Source organism: Ctenopharyngodon idella, chromosome 17 (assembly GCF_019924925.1).
Source record: "Ctenopharyngodon idella isolate HZGC_01 chromosome 17, HZGC01, whole genome shotgun sequence".
Classification (NCBI taxonomy): domain Eukaryota; kingdom Metazoa; phylum Chordata; class Actinopteri; order Cypriniformes; family Xenocyprididae; genus Ctenopharyngodon; species Ctenopharyngodon idella.
This window is the reverse complement of record NC_067236.1, coordinates 12375779-12393063: the sequence shown is the minus strand read 5'-3', so window position 1 is coordinate 12393063 and position 17285 is coordinate 12375779. Positions and strand designations below refer to the sequence as shown.

Sequence of the window (17285 nt, the reverse complement as noted above, 5' to 3'; positions counted from 1 at the left end):
CGAAGAGATGCATTTGTGCAAGAAAAATATCCATATTTAACAAGTTATAAAGTAAAATAGCTTCCGCCAGACCGCCTTCCATATTCACCTTATGAAAAGTGTAATTGATGTCACGTCAGTTACTCTACGGAAGGCGTAGGACGTAGCTTAAGCGTTTTGAACTGCGAGAGGCATTACACTTTCTTCGTAAGTTGAATATGGAACGTGGTCTGGTGGAAGTTAGATATTTTACTTTATAACTTGTTAAATATGGATATTTTTCTTACACAAATGTATCGCTTGGCTTCAGAAGGCCTTTATTAACCCCCTGGAGCCGTGTGGAGTATGTTTATGATGGATGGATGCACTTTCTTGGGCTTCAAACTCGTTAGTCCCGTTCACTGCCATTATAAAGCCTGGATGCGTCAGGATATTTATGAATGCTGCGAATTGTCACGTGAACAAGCAAATCCACAAAGAAAGAATAATAAAAATAATATGTAGTGTGAATTCAGGTTGATTGGGACACTTTTTCCAAGTCATCTCAATGGCAAAAAGTGTCCCAATCACCCTAAATTGACCCTACGCTAATTAGATAGTTTTAATTTGGTAAATGATTTAGATGTCTAAGTCAAAGTGTCATCTAAAATTTAAGACCTCTCATAAGTAAAAATAAGACTTTTTAAAACTTTTTATGGCCTTAAATTTAAAAAATCTAATTTAATACTTTTTAAGACTTTAAGGATCCAAGGCTGAGTTCTTGCCCAGAGCATAACCATACCACCTATCCATACTGTATGCTAATTGTCAATTATCTCTGACAGAAATACCAATTTGGCAGTGTCCAGGATTTAAAAGTGTCCAGAAAGTTTTTGTTAAAGTATAATCGGTGCTAATAAAACAACCTAACAAAATGTCGATCAAGACATAAAAAAACAGGCATGGCAATACCTTAGTGGTAAATTATCAGCATTTGTAACCTAACAATTGGAGGTTCAATTACGGGACATAATTATACGTAATATTAACTGAAATATTCAGAGATGACAGACTGGTTTTATTATCATAGTGACCTTAAGCAAGACACTTAACCCCAGCTGCAATGGACTGTCTACTCTAAAGGTGATGATACACAGGGCAACTTTTTGAGCAATGTTGCCGAGCGATGTTGCCTGGGTACTTTCTCATTGAGAATGGGCAACAAATTTCTATCTGGATACTTTAGATCGAAATTTGTTGCCCATTCTCAATGGGAAAGAGCCCAAGCAACATCGCTCAGCAAAACTGCCTGGCAACATTGCTCAAAAAGTTGCCCGTGTATCATCACCTTAAACAAAATCCTTAAAAATAGTGCCCAATGTTCTGTTAATATGAAGGAATTTTCACATTACCCATATTTTGAATTACATTGCGTTTTGTTGTGTTTTAGGGTTAAAAGAAATTTAAAAAAAACAGGATAGTCCACACAAAAAAGAAAATTCTGTCATAATTTGCTCATCCACATGCCGTACAAACCTGTATGAAGGAAGATTCTAGATGACAATCTGTGAAAGAGACAGTGCTTAGCAGAATGTTTAACACACACACAGACACACATGCACACAGCACTGGAGAGACACTGCACCATCATGACTTACAAATGTGTATGTGTAAAGACTGCCAGTCTACCTCGCTCATGTGTTGCTGTACCAGCCCCTGGCACCACTGCAGCTATCACAAACTAGGGCAAGCTATTTATATCACAGAGAGGAGAATGAGAGAGAGAGATTTAGAGGGAGAGGAGAGAGAGAGTTCAGGTGCAGGAGAGTGCAGGCACTAGGAGGAGTAGAAGGTGATGCAGCAGATATGGGATGCAGGAGAGACAGCAAGTCAGATAGTTAATATGACAGACAGGCTGAGATAGAGTGAAAAAAAGATAACTGAAATGAAAATAATTTTATTTCAGCAACAACAAGATCAGTTTGTACAGTATTTTCAGTGCACTGTAGAAGAACAGAAGAATAGTATTGTGTTTCTATCAATCAAGTTAGATCTATTGCGGTTTCAGTGTTTTTCCTCTCTCGAACTTGTTTACACACAACACCAAAATTGTCTCCTATGGAAATGAGCCATATTCTGACCTGAATAACAACAACACAATATTCTCAAATCTTTTTTTATCAACGGGTCAGCAGCAGGACCATGGACTGCTCACTAAAATGTGCAATGCAGTATATCTATGATCCTTATTAAATAATAAATAATGTGTGGATGTGTCATTTAAGGAAGTGGTTTTGCTTCAGGACCCAGATTTTACACTGGACATCAATTGGTGACCCAACACAGTAGCAAAACTGTTCACTGTACTAAATTAACAAAAATGCTGTTAAAATCCAATGTGAAGCGCAAAGGCCGAACAATATGTAAAACTATTTACATGATATAAGAAGAACAAGAAAAACAGGAAACATGCATAACAAAAGCACAGACGTGTGATTTCAAACACAAAATACACAATGGGCAAAGCTAAATAGACAAGATTTTGGTTAATTGCACTTGTTATTTGTTAAGTGATGTTTTTTCTCTGGAAAATTTATCAACAAAAGACTTTTCATATTATATCATTAAATCATACAGTAGTGGCCAAAAGTAATGTCCGGATGGGAATATTTGTTTTTAATGATACTAAACTTGGTTAATGTATTTATCTGATAAAATTATTTGGCAAAAAAAGGAAAACTACAACTACAGGTCAATATTCTTACAAATGCTGCGTCTGAAAACATAGGCAGCTTTTGTGCACAAAAGTACCTCGTGAAACACGTAACAGTTTAATGATCTATAGCAAAACAAAGCAAGCTTTGGTGAGAACTAAACAAATATTTAAATACTACAGTAGTAATTTCTCGCTAGAAATGACATCAGAAGTGGAAAACGTTGATCAACGTTAACCTTGATGCCTTCCTACCTTGGAATATATCTTTTGAAGGCAGCATTTTTAAGCTTTCGGGCACAGCCAAAGTCTTTAACAAATTTTTAATACTATTTAAATAAAGGGTTGAGATGTCAGTTTTCCTAGGTGGACATCAATTTTGGCCACTATCATATCATATTTTATTATATCATATCTGATATTTAGGTCATATCATCATGACTGGTGATACCTGACCTAACTCCAGATAGACATCATGGATATGATGTCAGGGAAAATGTGGAAGTTCAGAACAAATTTTGTATTCAGCTTACTTTCAATAAATGCTTTTGTTTGACTGAAGAGGAAGCTTTGAGTTTGGAAAATATTTTTGTATAATGACTTTAATTTTCATATCAGATTTTCAATCCAGTACAAACAAATGAAATGTGTATACTCTATCATTCAAAGGTTTGAGGTCAGTATCATTTTTTTTATAAAGAAATTAATACTTTTATTCAGCAAGGATGCATTAAATTGATCAAAAGTGACAGTTAAGAATTTTACTTGTTTGTTACAAAAAAGAAAAAAAATCTAGAAAAAGATTCCTAAAAAAGTATCACAGTTTCCAGCAGTACACTGTTTTCAACATTAATAATAATAATAAGAGTTGTTTCTTGAGAAGCAAATCAGCATATTATAGATATATATAAAATTATTTCTGAAGGATCATGTGACACTGAAGATGGAGTAATGATGCTGAAAATTCAGCTTTGCCATCGCAGGAATAAATTACATTTTAAAATATATTAAAATATATAAGTTCTTCTTTTAAATGATAACAATATTTCACAATATTATTGATTTTCCTGTATTTTTGCTCAAATAAATGCAGCCTTAGTGAGCATAAGAAACTTCTTTCAGCACTATTAAAAATCTTGTAGACCCCAATCTTGTGAATAGCAGTATATATAATTTATATGATTTTTCTATTATTTATATATATTTAGCATTGGTAAGTAGGAGGATAATGAAATATATAATCATAAACCCCAGCCAGGGTGATGTTGTATGACTGCTGAATGTAAATTATCCTTTACATATCATGCATTTTCTATCAAATCCATCATTCCCAACAGCCTGATCTCTTGGGTGAATTTATAAAGGGACTATTTATAGACTAGAATTTAAGCATACATGGCTCAGATCCACTGTTTTGACTCCCATCTGAAGAGTCTCAGTGCTGGGGCAGGCAGAGAGGACTTTGACCCTGATACAGCCCAGTGAACAGAGAGGGGAGGGGGGGTCGCGAGTCGAGTCGAGGCACGTGCCACCAAAGCAGGTCAACAGTCTTAATGAAACAACAAGGCCAGGCTGCCAGACACAACCAAATGAAAGACTTATGAAGTGTGTATTCATGTGTGTGTGTGTGTGTGTGTCTGTGTGAGGGAAAAACAAGGAGTGGGTGTCTGTGAGAGCTCTAGTTTCTAAAACAGAAATAAAGGCCAGCTGTTTGCCCACAAAGATGCTCCCGGCTCTGCCAAAGGACACAAATCACACTCAGTGTAACTCAAGAGCAAAAAATAAAGAGCATTTATGTGTTTTTCAGACAGAGTGAGAAAGCACACAGAGTCCTCGGGGTGAGTACAATAAATTCACTTCAACTGTGTGGTGTTTTGACAGGAGAAAAGTGTGATTTAGTATAGATGTCTCAAGATTAATGTTACAAAATGATTGTCAAAATACCATTTCACTGTCACTCAAAGGCACAGCAGTACATTCATGGCTGCTCTGAATAACCACGCTCATTAGTACAAGATCACGCGCAATCTACAGGGCAGTACACAGGGTCACAGAGTGAAATGCGTTATGGGTAACCTCTAGCCCTCACTGTTTTATCCATCTTTTTTACCCCCAGGATAATGACCCAAATATACTATTCAAACACACAAATACACAAAACACACCAATGTTCACAGTCATAAAGAACATACACACAATAACAGAGATGTTAGCCATGCTCTTACTTATTGATAGCAAACACCCGGCAATGCTGTCTCCAAGCCTCAGCTGTGGGCTACTCATTAAAAGGTCATGAATGCATAGTATACTGTAGCAACATTACTAGCCTGTTGAACTTGCAAAGCGATCATGTCATAAGAAATTGAATTTGAAATCAAAACACATATGGCGGTAGTTCTCGACTTAAACCAGTGAAGACCATTTATTGAATGTTAGTGTATGATTCCTATTTGATTATTTTTTGACAACCAAATCCTAAAAAGCAGGGGGGTCTTGTTGGAGTGACTTGGCAACACAGAAATAAACCTACCTATTATGTAATCGCCATGGACCAATGGTAGTTTGATGGATGTCATGGGTTGAGCTTAACCTAGTCCAGCTCCACCTCTCTGGACGTCATGGGTTGAGCTTAGCCTAGTCCAGCTCCACCTCTGTGGATCTAAAGGGTGGAGGGATAGAGTTATGGGTAGGGTTAGGGTGTGGCTGGACCTTCCAGCTCCACCCATCTAGAGAGACGGAGCTGGACGTCCAGAGAAGGGAAGCTGGACTTCGTGCTCCACCCATGGCTCTGCAGTGAGCAGCCTCTCAGCTTTCTGTTTGCTCAGGGGTGCGTTTCTCAAAAGCATCGTTGGCCAACTATGGTCACAAGTTCCGTAGTTACCAACTTAGTTCAACGATTTGGCGATTCCCGAAACCAAAGTTTGCAAACAGCATTGCAAACTTACATGGTTGGAACTACAGCTCTCGAGCTGTGGTTAGAAGCATAGTTTCTTGTTAAAAAGGTTAGAAGCATAGTTTCTTGTTTCTTGTCTTAAATGACATGTGGAATTAAATAGATTGTGCTCTTGGGCACAAAAAGCAACCTAACATTCAGTGCATTCTATTTATATACTGTGACGGAACGGCTGCCTCTCCCTTATTATCAGCGCCACCCTTCGCCAGGTTCCCTCACAAACCCCAGCACAGCTAGGACACCAGAGCCCCTGTTTATTTGGACACTTTATCTCCCTGAACACTGTGTCTGTCGTTTGCTCCTCCCGCCACAATACATTTTAATCTATATATTTCAGCATGTCAACAATTAGCGCCATATTTGGAGAGTGTGCACGTGCGTATGACATATGAGGGAACCAATATGCAAATAAAGCAAAATGACAGAAAACAAAAACATTAAAGTAGTCATTGGGTGCCATGTTTGTTACAGCAGCATCACAGAGATCTCAGATTAATTAGCAGAAGTTATTACTCCTCCACCTGCGCGTGACATCTTTAACGACAGTCCTACGGTGCGTTCACTTCACGCCATGTCGTAAGTACCATAATAATTGAAAACTGTAAAAAGCTGTAAAAAGCCTTCACGTGCTTGTAGAACTTGTAATTACAACGTGTACACTCGCAATTTTCTGAGAGCTACGACTTGTACCATGTGGCTGCTGTACCACCTGACCACTGCAGTCTAAAGGGTTAAAGGGTACATCAAAGTACAGCAAGAGCAATTCGGAAGCACACAGAGCTTTATTTGCGGTAATTACGACATGGTTTGAAGGCAGCACTAGATTGTTGAACCAACATGGTTCAAATGACAGAGGTTATAATGTTACAAAAGATTTCTATTTCAAATAAATGATGTTCTATTAAGCTTTCTGTTCATCAAAGAATCCTGAAAAAATGTATTAAGGTTTCCACAAACAAAATATTAAGCAGTTTAAATAATAAAAATATTTCCAGAATGTTCTGGGAGCCAAACATTGTTAGATAATTCCTGGATTTCTGATGTCAGAAACCTGAAATAATTAACTATCACTGCACAAAATGCAGGCTGGGCAAGTAAACTACTGGTCTTGAATAGAGCAGGAGGAAGGGAGAAAAATATTATTATTTTTGAACCCTAGAAGAACTAATGATAAGAGTAAAATGTGGAAAGGTCAACCAAATCTTTTTCTATGTCAGAAAACAAGTCCCCCGAACATTTCAGTCTGACCTTCACATCTTGCACAGCACAAACTGTCCCTGAACATGTCACAATGTAATGCAGAAGATTTGCAAAGAGGCAGTTATTGAAGGAAGGGGCTAATCGGCTATACCGGAAAAAAACCCTCGACTAACATTATAAATGGAACTCAGGGGGGAAAAAAATAGCTTAATAGTTTTAGTTCTACTGCTTATTGTATTCACAAAAACAAGATGTCCATTTGTGCTCCCAACACTTGAAAAACGGATTTGGGTTTAATGTTTTCAGAGAAGCACAAGAGGTTTTCAGTAGAGTAAGGTACGCTTTCAGCCAGTGACCTGAGTGACTCTGTTTCTCTTTCTCCCTCTCTTCTGAGAAATCACATCTCCACTTATCTCCTCTACCACAGAAGAAGTAAAAGCTCTTCTCAGTCCCTGCCATTCCTCAGGTAAGAGGTTACAGCTTCAACGAGCAGCAAAAATATTCCATGAATTCAGAGGCAACGCAGTGTGAACATGAGATGTTGTCCTCGGGGCCTAAAGTGCTGGCTTCTGAATGTAGGTTAAAATGTACTGCTCACAAGACCTCCATTAGCTTTGAACATGCCCGATTTGGAAAACTAGAGTTTTCTGAAAAAGATAAAAAGATCTTGCAAGCACTCAAAGCCTGAGGAAGGACTGTGTTGTGTGGAACAGAAAGCCTTTTATTCCAACAATGCCTCATCCCAAGCTCACATAGACCATTAAAGGAATAGTTCGCACACAAAAAATAAGTGTTGTTCCAAACCTGTATAAATTACTTTCTTCTGTGTAGAAGAATGTTTCAACTGTTTTTGTCCAATCTTTCAGATGACTAAATGATGACAAAATTCATTTCAAAGTTCATTTTGGGGTGAACTATCCCAAAATAAACTTTTAGATAGTTGAAAAATTCAGCTCATAAACTATTAAAATGGGAAGAGAAAGATTTTTTGTTTAATTTGTTCTCACCCTCTGCCTGTCCTCCTCAAACACGGCCTCATGCACACTGCAGGCAAACAGAGCTGTGGGTAGATCACTCAAGTCCATCATCTCTTCAGAGTCTTCTTCAGTTTCTCCAAACGCCATCTCTTCTTCTTCATCCTCTTCGGGATCACTGCTGTGACCCTCGGAGCTGTTGCTCCACAATTTCCCACCCTCACGCATCATTCCCCTGCCCCACCAGGAGAGGGCGTTAGCACAAATGGCACAATTCAGTTGACATGTTGAGGCATTCAAGGATATACAAACTAGTTTGCTTTTTAAAACAGTTCGAAAAAAATAGAAAAAGCAGTCTTCGTGCGCTATATTTCATGACTTGAAATGGTAATCTGTGAGTTAGCCAGTTTCTTCATCAATACACTTGCAATGTTTTCTGTAGGCTATGTCTTGAAAACTGAACAAGCTTGAACTTTCATCCTCCTGAGACCCAGCAATGGAGTTTTTTCCTCTGTAGAAGACATTATATTTCAGCAAATTTTTTTGAGACCATATAATTTACAGTTTTTAAAGTTTCAGGGCTTTTCAGAGATACCAAATGTTTGGAGGTTTAGCCATGACAACTCCCTCTCCTTGGTCTTTAAATATGATTAACATTGACTGAATGACTAAATTCAGCACTATATATGTGATAACATTATGTAATTATCATTTCAATCTGACTACTTTTCGAATTGTTTGTCATAAATGAACATCTCAAGGTAACTTTAGTGGGGTTTTAAAGCAGAATATGACTTTCTGTTATGAGACATGCATAATTTTCGTACATGACCACTGTAGAAGACACCAGGGCTTATCAGGCATTTTAGGGAGACTTTATAAGTGAATAGAAAAGAAATTAAATATCAAAATTTTTATGAAAAATTAGATTTTATGAAAAATTAGATATTATGAAAATGTTGCCATCTTTTACTCTCATTATTATAGCTACTTCTTTTTCATTAAGAACAATGAATAGATACATTGTATATAATGGGAAACCCCATCTTTGGCCATGTTTACACACATTGTGTTAAGCAAAACAGCATAACAAATCATTCAATCTTTCATACCCTAATTGAGACTCTTTGTACAAATCTTTGTGCATAGTTTGGTTTACGTGGAAGTTTCCTGGAGCTGTCGAAATCTTTACAACCCTGTTTTAGTTTTTGAGCCTTGTTTTCCTTTTTCTTATTAACTGAGACCTCTTGTCCTCTAGATAGGATATATCATAAAATCTTTTTTTTTTCTCGCTATTTGTTTCTTATGCTCCAAATGATGTAAAAAAAAAAAAAAACCCCGCAATGTACAATTTTTTTTTTCTATGGGTCTCAGGAGGTTATACACCCATGTTATAGCGCCATCTTGTGCCCCTTTCACGACTTCATTGTATATAATAAGGGTGTAATCTTATTATACGCGTGTCTCTATAATATTATAAAGTAGGTGTTCGCTAACCTGGAGATAATGCAAACATGCGTGTTGCTGGTTGTATATTCATGGCGATAAAAAGAAGTATACACATAATTCACAGATTTTTCGGAGAAAAACATCGCTGCAGCACTACATTTCATAACAAACCGATTAGCATTAAACTATCAAGATAGCACTGACAACACAAATGTCATAAAGAGTTCAACGTCGGTGTTATACTATTAATTCTGCCACTTTCATTTGATGTAAATTTCAAAACAAAATCGCAGAGTACCTACATCAGAGACAAATCTAATGGCATGATGATACTGTAAGTTTTATAGATCACTTACCGGTTATCTTTGCAGCTGATTCAGTATCGATGTCTGATCGAAAGGCCATCCACTTTAAGATCTGAAGCACATAAACATGAATGCAATAATATTGCTAAATCTCAATTAGAAATACGTCTTTTCAACATAAACAGTAAATTCATCGTATGCTATCAAAACGACGAGTGACAGTGAAGAATGACCAATGACATTCAGGTTTATCTCATGATCAGCCAATGGGATTCGAGTATACGAAGATTGAGAGACGGAATTCATGACGTGTGACAGAGGACTCAACCCTTAAATGGGCGCCGTTTGGTGTATGACATCAGAATTCATTACGAATTTGACACATTTTAATTTTTTACCTCATGAATTAACTTATATTAAACGCATGTAATTAAAAACAACTGTCCTGTGTAGTGCATTGACCTGCATATAGCAGCAGTATATCAATAACGGATAAATACTGTCAAAATGGCCATTACAATATGTGTACAATATGAGGAAGTGTTTTCAGCAACTGTCGAGACTAATTAACCTGACAGCCTGTTGTAAATCTTGACCTGCACTGAGCAGCATCAGGCATACTTAAAGTGTCAGTTATATATCATACTCATATGGTTCCTCGAAACGGGTATGGTCTCGATACATGGACAACAATTATCAGTGAAATAAACTTACACAAAGGTAGTTTTACAAATTCAAATTTGTCAGTCCTTAAGATACTAACCCTAACCTTCCAGTTGATTTCCCTATTATACAGCAGTCCACAACAATATAATTGAGATTCAATGTTTTAATACATTAGTTATGTAAAACCGCAATAAACCACATATATACTCCAGTGTTAAATACAGATAAATGAACAAGCAGTCTTAAAAAGCTGCAGATTATTGGTTCAACAGGATTTGTATGCTGACTGAAGATTGGTCTTTTTTCTTTATTGTGGTTAAAGACATTATGATTGTCATTGTGGAATGGTTGTAAGAGTATAAACATTAGGTTAAAAAAAAAAAAAAAATGAACATTAAATTTACATGATCTCAACACAGTAGTAATTGCACTTAAACATAACTCAGTGTATTGATGTGGCTTATGTGACAGTCAGATTTCCCATTATTGTTCAATAAAAAGTCAGCCAATGGTTTAATCAATACAGCATTAATGATTACTTGTGTTAAATGTTAAAAAAGAGCCACACAACCAAAACAACAATAACATATTTTACCACATAAAAGCACTAAGCAATGGTATTTATGACAAAATATCCACCAGTGTTTCTTAAAGTTTTACAGAATGCATCTGTACAGTACATTGCAAACACCAACAGTGTTCTGATATTCAATGTATTACCTATAAACATGCAGATTTGTACAGAAAGTCTATTTTGTATGCTTCGGACAGGCACAGGGAATAAATAATAGGCACCGCACAGCTTTAGGCCCGAAAATGGAAAATGAGACACGTATGAGCTGGTGCATACAGGATATTAAGCCAGTAGCAAACATATATTTGTATATAGCTGGGAATTGTGCAATCTACATTAGTCTTTGGCTAATAAAGCTGGACCAGCTGCAGTACCGCTGGTACAAAGCAGTAGTAGAATCCAAAACATCTTATGAGGTATATTTAGGTTAGTAATATGAGCTTTGATAAGAGACCGGGAGTGATCAGAATGTCAGTCAGCACATTTAAAGCATGATTACAGATATGAGTATCATACAAAGATAACATGCCAATATTTCTCAAGATAAAATCAACACCACTAATGAAAGTCCTTATTTGAATTCTAGCATGTGGTCTAGCTTGCTTTCCTGGCTTAGGATGAGATGAGAGAAAACAGAAGTTCTAGAATGGTCCAATATTCTAGAACTGTATTCTGAAATCAGTCTTAATAGCACTTCAGGCACATTTCCGTTCAGTCTTTCTTCAGCTCTGATGATTGGTACGGGCTAACAGGACTGGGAGAGGCTGACAGCTCTTGGTTCACTGGGAGTGTTACAGGACCCACACTGTCATTGTTCTGCAGTGCTCCGTAGGAAAACGAGCCGTTATAGTCAGGCTGCACAGCCCAGCCTTTGTTGTGAATGGTTGGAATACCTGTGTTGACACATGCAGTGTTTAATCTAATACGATGATTGGTTGTTTGGCTTGATGATAAAAATTATAAATCAGCAATCTCTAAATAAGAAATGACATCAGCTGGTCTTTTTTATCTTGAGCCAGATTCCAAGCAAATCTTCCCACCAGCTTCCTTTCCAAATCTTAATAAAAAAGGTCATAAAAAAAAAAGTATACATACCTTTTGCCATGTCCATAGTAACATATGGCTCAAAGGCTTTGACCTTCCTCTTGCTTTTAGTGATCAGGAACACTCCAAGAAAGCACATAGAGCATCTTCAGAAAATTACAAAGAACAAAGACACATTTGAACAAACCCCAGATAGTCTGTTAGTCACTGCTACTGCTGAGAAAACAAACGTGTGGAATTTCATGGCCAGACAGTTTTCTTCCTGACACAGATGTGTTATAGTGTATCACATAGTACTATACTGAGTATTTTCCACCTTGATGAATGAGATACTGAATGTAAAATTTAGGGCTGTCAATTAATATAAATATTTAATGTAAATATTTCATTTTTTGTAGTTACTGTATTAACACATTCAATTCCTCTTAAAAAAAAGTTTTTTTCTGGAATTATTAAATTCAGCAATTCTGTGAATGGCATACACACTAGTTCAAATGTTTGGGGTAAGAATTTATTTATTTATTTTTTTAAGAAATTAAGCGAGGACGCATTAAATTGATCGAAAGTGACAGTAAAGATATTTATAATTGTTACCAAAAAAATCAATTTCAAATAAATGCTGTTCTTTTGAAATATCTATTCATAAAGCGTATCCTTAAAAAAATAATTTTCACAGTCTCCACAAAAATATTAAGCAGTACAACTGTTTTCAACACTGATAATAAGAAATTACATTTTAACGTATATTAAAATAAAAAACATTTTAAATTGTAAAAATATTTCACAACATTTGGGGCCAGGAAATCAGTTTTATTATTTCCCAAATTCAGTTTTTTTTCCCTTCATTTAATTTTTTTGGACTCAGACACACGCAGAACATGCAGGATTCATATTTAAATAGTCTTTTTGTGGTTTAATATTCACAGACAAGTCTATATTGTGATTTGATTTAAGTGTACTGACCTACTTTTTATTTATTCATTAAAAATTTGATGAAACAAATTTTTTAAACAAAAAAATTGATAAAAAAGTTCCATGACATTCCACATTATACAGTAAATTACGTTTTTATGACTGGATTCCTTGATTCTGTCCGTGTTTTCCACATCACAGAAATCATTGTGCCCTAAATATTTTTAAAAAAAATACTGTTTTACTGTATTTTTTATCAAATAAATGCAGCCTTGATAAGCAGTAGAGACTTCTTTCAAAAAAAAAAAAAAAAAAATATCTTACTGACCCCAAATGTTTGAACGGTAGTGTGTGTACTTAGAATGCATAATAAAACCTACCCCAACAGAAACATGCATATGTGCAGAACATCTTCATGGTTAAACTCCTGATAAAATATGGCTCCTGTTTCAGAACAAACAGAGAAACAGAGTGGGAATGAGAATGAGACCACTAACACTGTGCTGAAATGAAGATAAACTTGTCATCTAAACCGACTGAGAAAGAAATGTGTGAGACCTACCTGACACAATTGCAAATGTTGTGGAGAAAATGTAATTCACACAGGCAATTAGACAGGAATCATACAGATGAGATGCCTGTGCTAAAAATCTGATAAAGAAAGTCAAGTCATATAAAAACATTTGCCACTCCAAGATCACTGACTCACAACAGAACATCCACACAACAAACACCACAACTTACGATGCTTGAAAGACGACAGAGGCCACCATGCAGACAAGCATGACGTAGAATATGGGATACGACAGCTGTAGAGGACCCAAGATGCTAAGCACAATCATCCCCGAAACCGCCTTCACTGTGATTACAGTCACCGAACCTAAGGGGCAAAGCTCCATTATTTTGGTCATTGGTATATTTATGTTTCATGGACACAATGGACTCTCCAAACAACAGATGTTATGTTATTGTCCTACCAAGTAGTGCCACCAGTAGCAAAATCAAGACAATGTAGTTTGCATTCCGACGTTTGTAGAAATACAGCACTAGACAGAATGTGATGATCCCCAGAAGCTGGAAAAACACAAACCGCATTCAGTGCAAATCATCAACACTTGAAAAAGCCCTTGCAGGTGTTTTCACTCATCAACAAAACCTCTCTTTCCACTTAAACCTGTTTATTAATAGAAATGTGCACTGTAAATCAAGACTATTATAAATATACAACACTGTAAATGTGAACTACAAAAAAAAAAGGTTAATATTTCACTGTAGAAAAAGCACTTAAATAGGAAAAAACACTCAAATATTATTCTAATTAAATAATCACATAACTTTCTAAAAGATAAGGGTGTGTATTACCAAGTATAAGAGGACGGGCCAGCCAATAACATGTTTTACTATGTTCTCCGCATTCAGCTTTTCATGGGAGTTCGGCCCAAACGTCACAAAGAGGTACGTGCCGCCCGCCGTCAAGACACAGCCCAGGAAAGTCAAGATGTAGCGCTCTACAAACACAAGAGAATGTGAGAAATCATTTCTGAAATGTCTGAACAATTACACTGCATAGGGACTACATTTCATTTTTTGCATTAATAATACAATTTAATAAGTAGTTACTTGTTGCTTAGCAACGCATGGCCTCGAAACATAGCTGGAAGAAATACATAGCTGAAAACATAGCTGGAAGAAATTCAGCTGGCACATCAAAGCCAGCATTATGCAACTAAATGCAATCAACACAATTTATCAGTATTTAGTTTATTTATATATATTTAGTGAGAAAGATGAGCAGAACTCACTCAAGAATTCCTGTGCCTTCCACTTTTCCCGCAAAAACAGGAAACCTAAGATGGAGCTCGCTGTGAAGAGCAAAAAACAGAAACCACTTGTAATCTTCAGAGCAGGGTTATTATAGTTAACTAAAACTAAAACCATAAAAAACAGTTGTTACTTGAATTAAAATAAACGTTTAATTATTTTAAACAAAATGAAAACAAAATTACAAAAATAAATGAAATGAAAATATTCAAAATATTAATAAAATGATACTTATAATATAACTAATATAAAATATTATCTTAATGATACTAAAATAACACTCCTCCAGAGCTATATTACACTAAATTAAATATTTATGGAAAATAACATCAGACAAGAAGTACTGTAACAAACATTTTAATTACATCAAATATAGGAAAACAGCATAAAATATGGAAGTGAATGCAACATAACAGTAATAATACCTACTTATGACAGACACAGCATTAAGTGGAGCTATGAGAGAGAGCGGAGCAAATGCGTAAGACACAAACAGGGCGCCCTCCCCCAGAACCATCAGCACCAGGCCAGACCACCAGGTCTTAGTGTAGTAGTATTGCCTCGGGTCTTTATTTCCCGCCAATGTCACATGACTTTGTTTCTGCAAGAGAAAACACCAGTCATTATGTGTGTTTGTCTATTACACCTTTTTAAACCCACTCTTTTAGATACTGTACCAAACAACAGCTGGGTTATAAAACAAGATGTTGAAAAAAAAAGCAAATAATAGCAGATGACTTTCACAGGGCGTAACCTGAACACACCCTGACCCTGAATCACAATGTAATTATAAATGTAGGCTGCAAATACACACTTACCTGAATGCTAACTGCGATGCTGACTAACAGGTTCCCAAAGATAGCTAACAATGTACCAATGAGGTTTTCCTGTGTATAAATCACAAAGTTAAGTCCTGTTAAATCGTACTATATATTTATATATATTGTATGGTAAAATATTGTATGATACAAAATTATCTGGTCTTAAAATTAGGTAAATAATACCTCAGGTGAACAACATTTTATTTAACAAAAACTAGCCAAAATGAAGAAGCCATGTGCGACAAACTAAGTACACACTTACTGCTTCCATAGGAATTAAGAGACTAAGTAGCAGTCAGGCACTGCTAAACAAATACCATTGATTAATTGATCATCGGCAAGCGTGGCCAATTCTATAAAAGCAGAAGTTTTGGCAGTTTGCTGGTCTGGAGCCTTCAGGTGTGTGTTAACAAAGGTGGACAGACATCAGCAATGGTCTTAGAAAAGCAATTTGCTGCCCATCAATCTAGGAAGGGTTACAAGGCCATTTCTAAACAATTTGAAGTCCATCATTCTACAATAAGAAAGATTATTCACAAGTGGAAAGCATTCAAGACAGTTGCCAATCTTCCCAGGCGTGGACGTCTCTGCAAATTCAGACCGTGCACAGAGGAACTGCAAAAAATACACAAGCAAATCTACAGCAGAATGGCTGAAAAAGAAAAGAAAAGAAACAAGGTGTTGCAATGGCCCTGTCAAAGTCCAGACCTCAACCTGATTGAAAACCTGATTGGGATTTTAAGTGAGCTGTGCATAAACAGATGCCCACAAACCTCCCAGCAAGCAATTTTGCATTTAAAAGACGTCTAATAGCCGTTCAAACACAGCCCTGACATCTAGGCTAAAACAAAAATTTAAAAGACCAAATGAAACCAGACACTTTGTAATCACTGTTGAATTTGCATACATGATGGAATATCATACATCTTGCAAGTTATTTTGGCAAAAACAACATGTAACCAAATTCAAAGTTATTTTGGCTAGATGTGTTACTCATAGCTGGACTATATCTGCAGGTTCAATTCTCAACACAGGCAGGAAAATGAAGGTAGGGGAGTGAATGAACTGCGCTCTCTTCCACCCTCAATACCCCCAGTCTCTCCCTGGGGCCACAGCACTGCTCTGGGTGTGTGTGTTCACTACTCACTGCACCTAATGTGTGTGCACTAACTTGGATGGGTTAAATGCAAAGGACAAATTTAGAATATGGGTTACAATACTTGGCCTTCACGTCACCGATAGCTGCCAAAAATTCCTCCACATGGTGTGAGAGAGTGATAAAGTCATAGAAAATGATTACTTCCAAGTTATTGCTGCTAAAGGTGGTCCTACAAGCAATTAAATCATAGGGCGTACTTAGTTTGTCACACATGGGTTCTCCATTTTGGCTTTATTTTTGTTAAATAAAAAAATGACACGGAGTAATATGTCAAGTTTTGTTGTTGTTCATCTTACCTTATTTTGAGACCTACAAAAACCAGATAATTTTTCCCTTATACGTAATCTAGTCGTATATATATGGCATTAGGCTATATCAGTATTAGCCTAACAGTCAGTTTAGTACAACATAATCGAGATTTCAAGATCAGCTTTTGTAAACATGTAGTTTCGTTTTGTATTTCTAGTTTTATTGTTATTGCAAACATTGAAGCATAGACTCACGGTGTAAGAGTCTTCCGTCACACTGTCCTCTCGTGCCATCCTCACGCTGCTCATCCTTACTTCAGATGACATTCTTCCGTTATATACGCATCACCGAGCCCGTCTCGCAGCTCGGTCCAGTCGTGACTTAGACGAAAGTCAGTTCTACTTTCCTCTGTTTGGGTTGCTGTTTACGTGGAACGCCATTTTCGAAATGCCGTTTCTTCCGGGTACACCTGTCAAGTGACTTGACG

At 36.6% G+C, this 17285-nt stretch overlaps 2 protein-coding genes across 5 annotated transcripts in view; both read right to left on the bottom strand.

Annotated features, from left to right (window-relative positions):
• The window catches only part of rcan3 (regulator of calcineurin 3), a 33729-nt gene extending 23964 nt beyond the window's left edge, over positions 1-9765 (bottom strand). The window contains exons 1-2 of one of the 4 annotated variants that reach the window (XM_051869334.1): positions 9604-9747; positions 7832-8033 (exon numbers count right to left, since the gene is read on the bottom strand). In XM_051869334.1, coding sequence (XP_051725294.1) covers positions 7832-8029 — 198 coding nt within the window. In that variant the 5' untranslated portion in view covers positions 8030-8033; positions 9604-9747. Of the gene's footprint in view, positions 1-7831; positions 8034-9603 lie in introns of those variants that run through there. The other 3 variants (XM_051869335.1, XM_051869339.1, XM_051869338.1) reach the window with 3 other exon arrangements.
• Positions 9766-10366: 601 nt separating this feature from the next.
• On the bottom strand, positions 10367-17284 carry nipal3 (NIPA like domain containing 3). Its single transcript, XM_051869321.1, has 11 exons — positions 17053-17284; positions 15388-15456; positions 14999-15170; positions 14551-14610; positions 14111-14256; positions 13726-13822; positions 13493-13628; positions 13311-13399; positions 13129-13192; positions 11888-11982; positions 10367-11685 (listed from the first exon to the last, which is right to left on the bottom strand). The coding sequence occupies exons 1-11, from the start codon at positions 17122-17124 to the stop codon at positions 11504-11506; spliced, it is 1182 nt and encodes a 393-aa protein (XP_051725281.1). The 5' UTR covers positions 17125-17284; the 3' UTR covers positions 10367-11503.
• Position 17285: the final 1 nt, after the last annotated feature.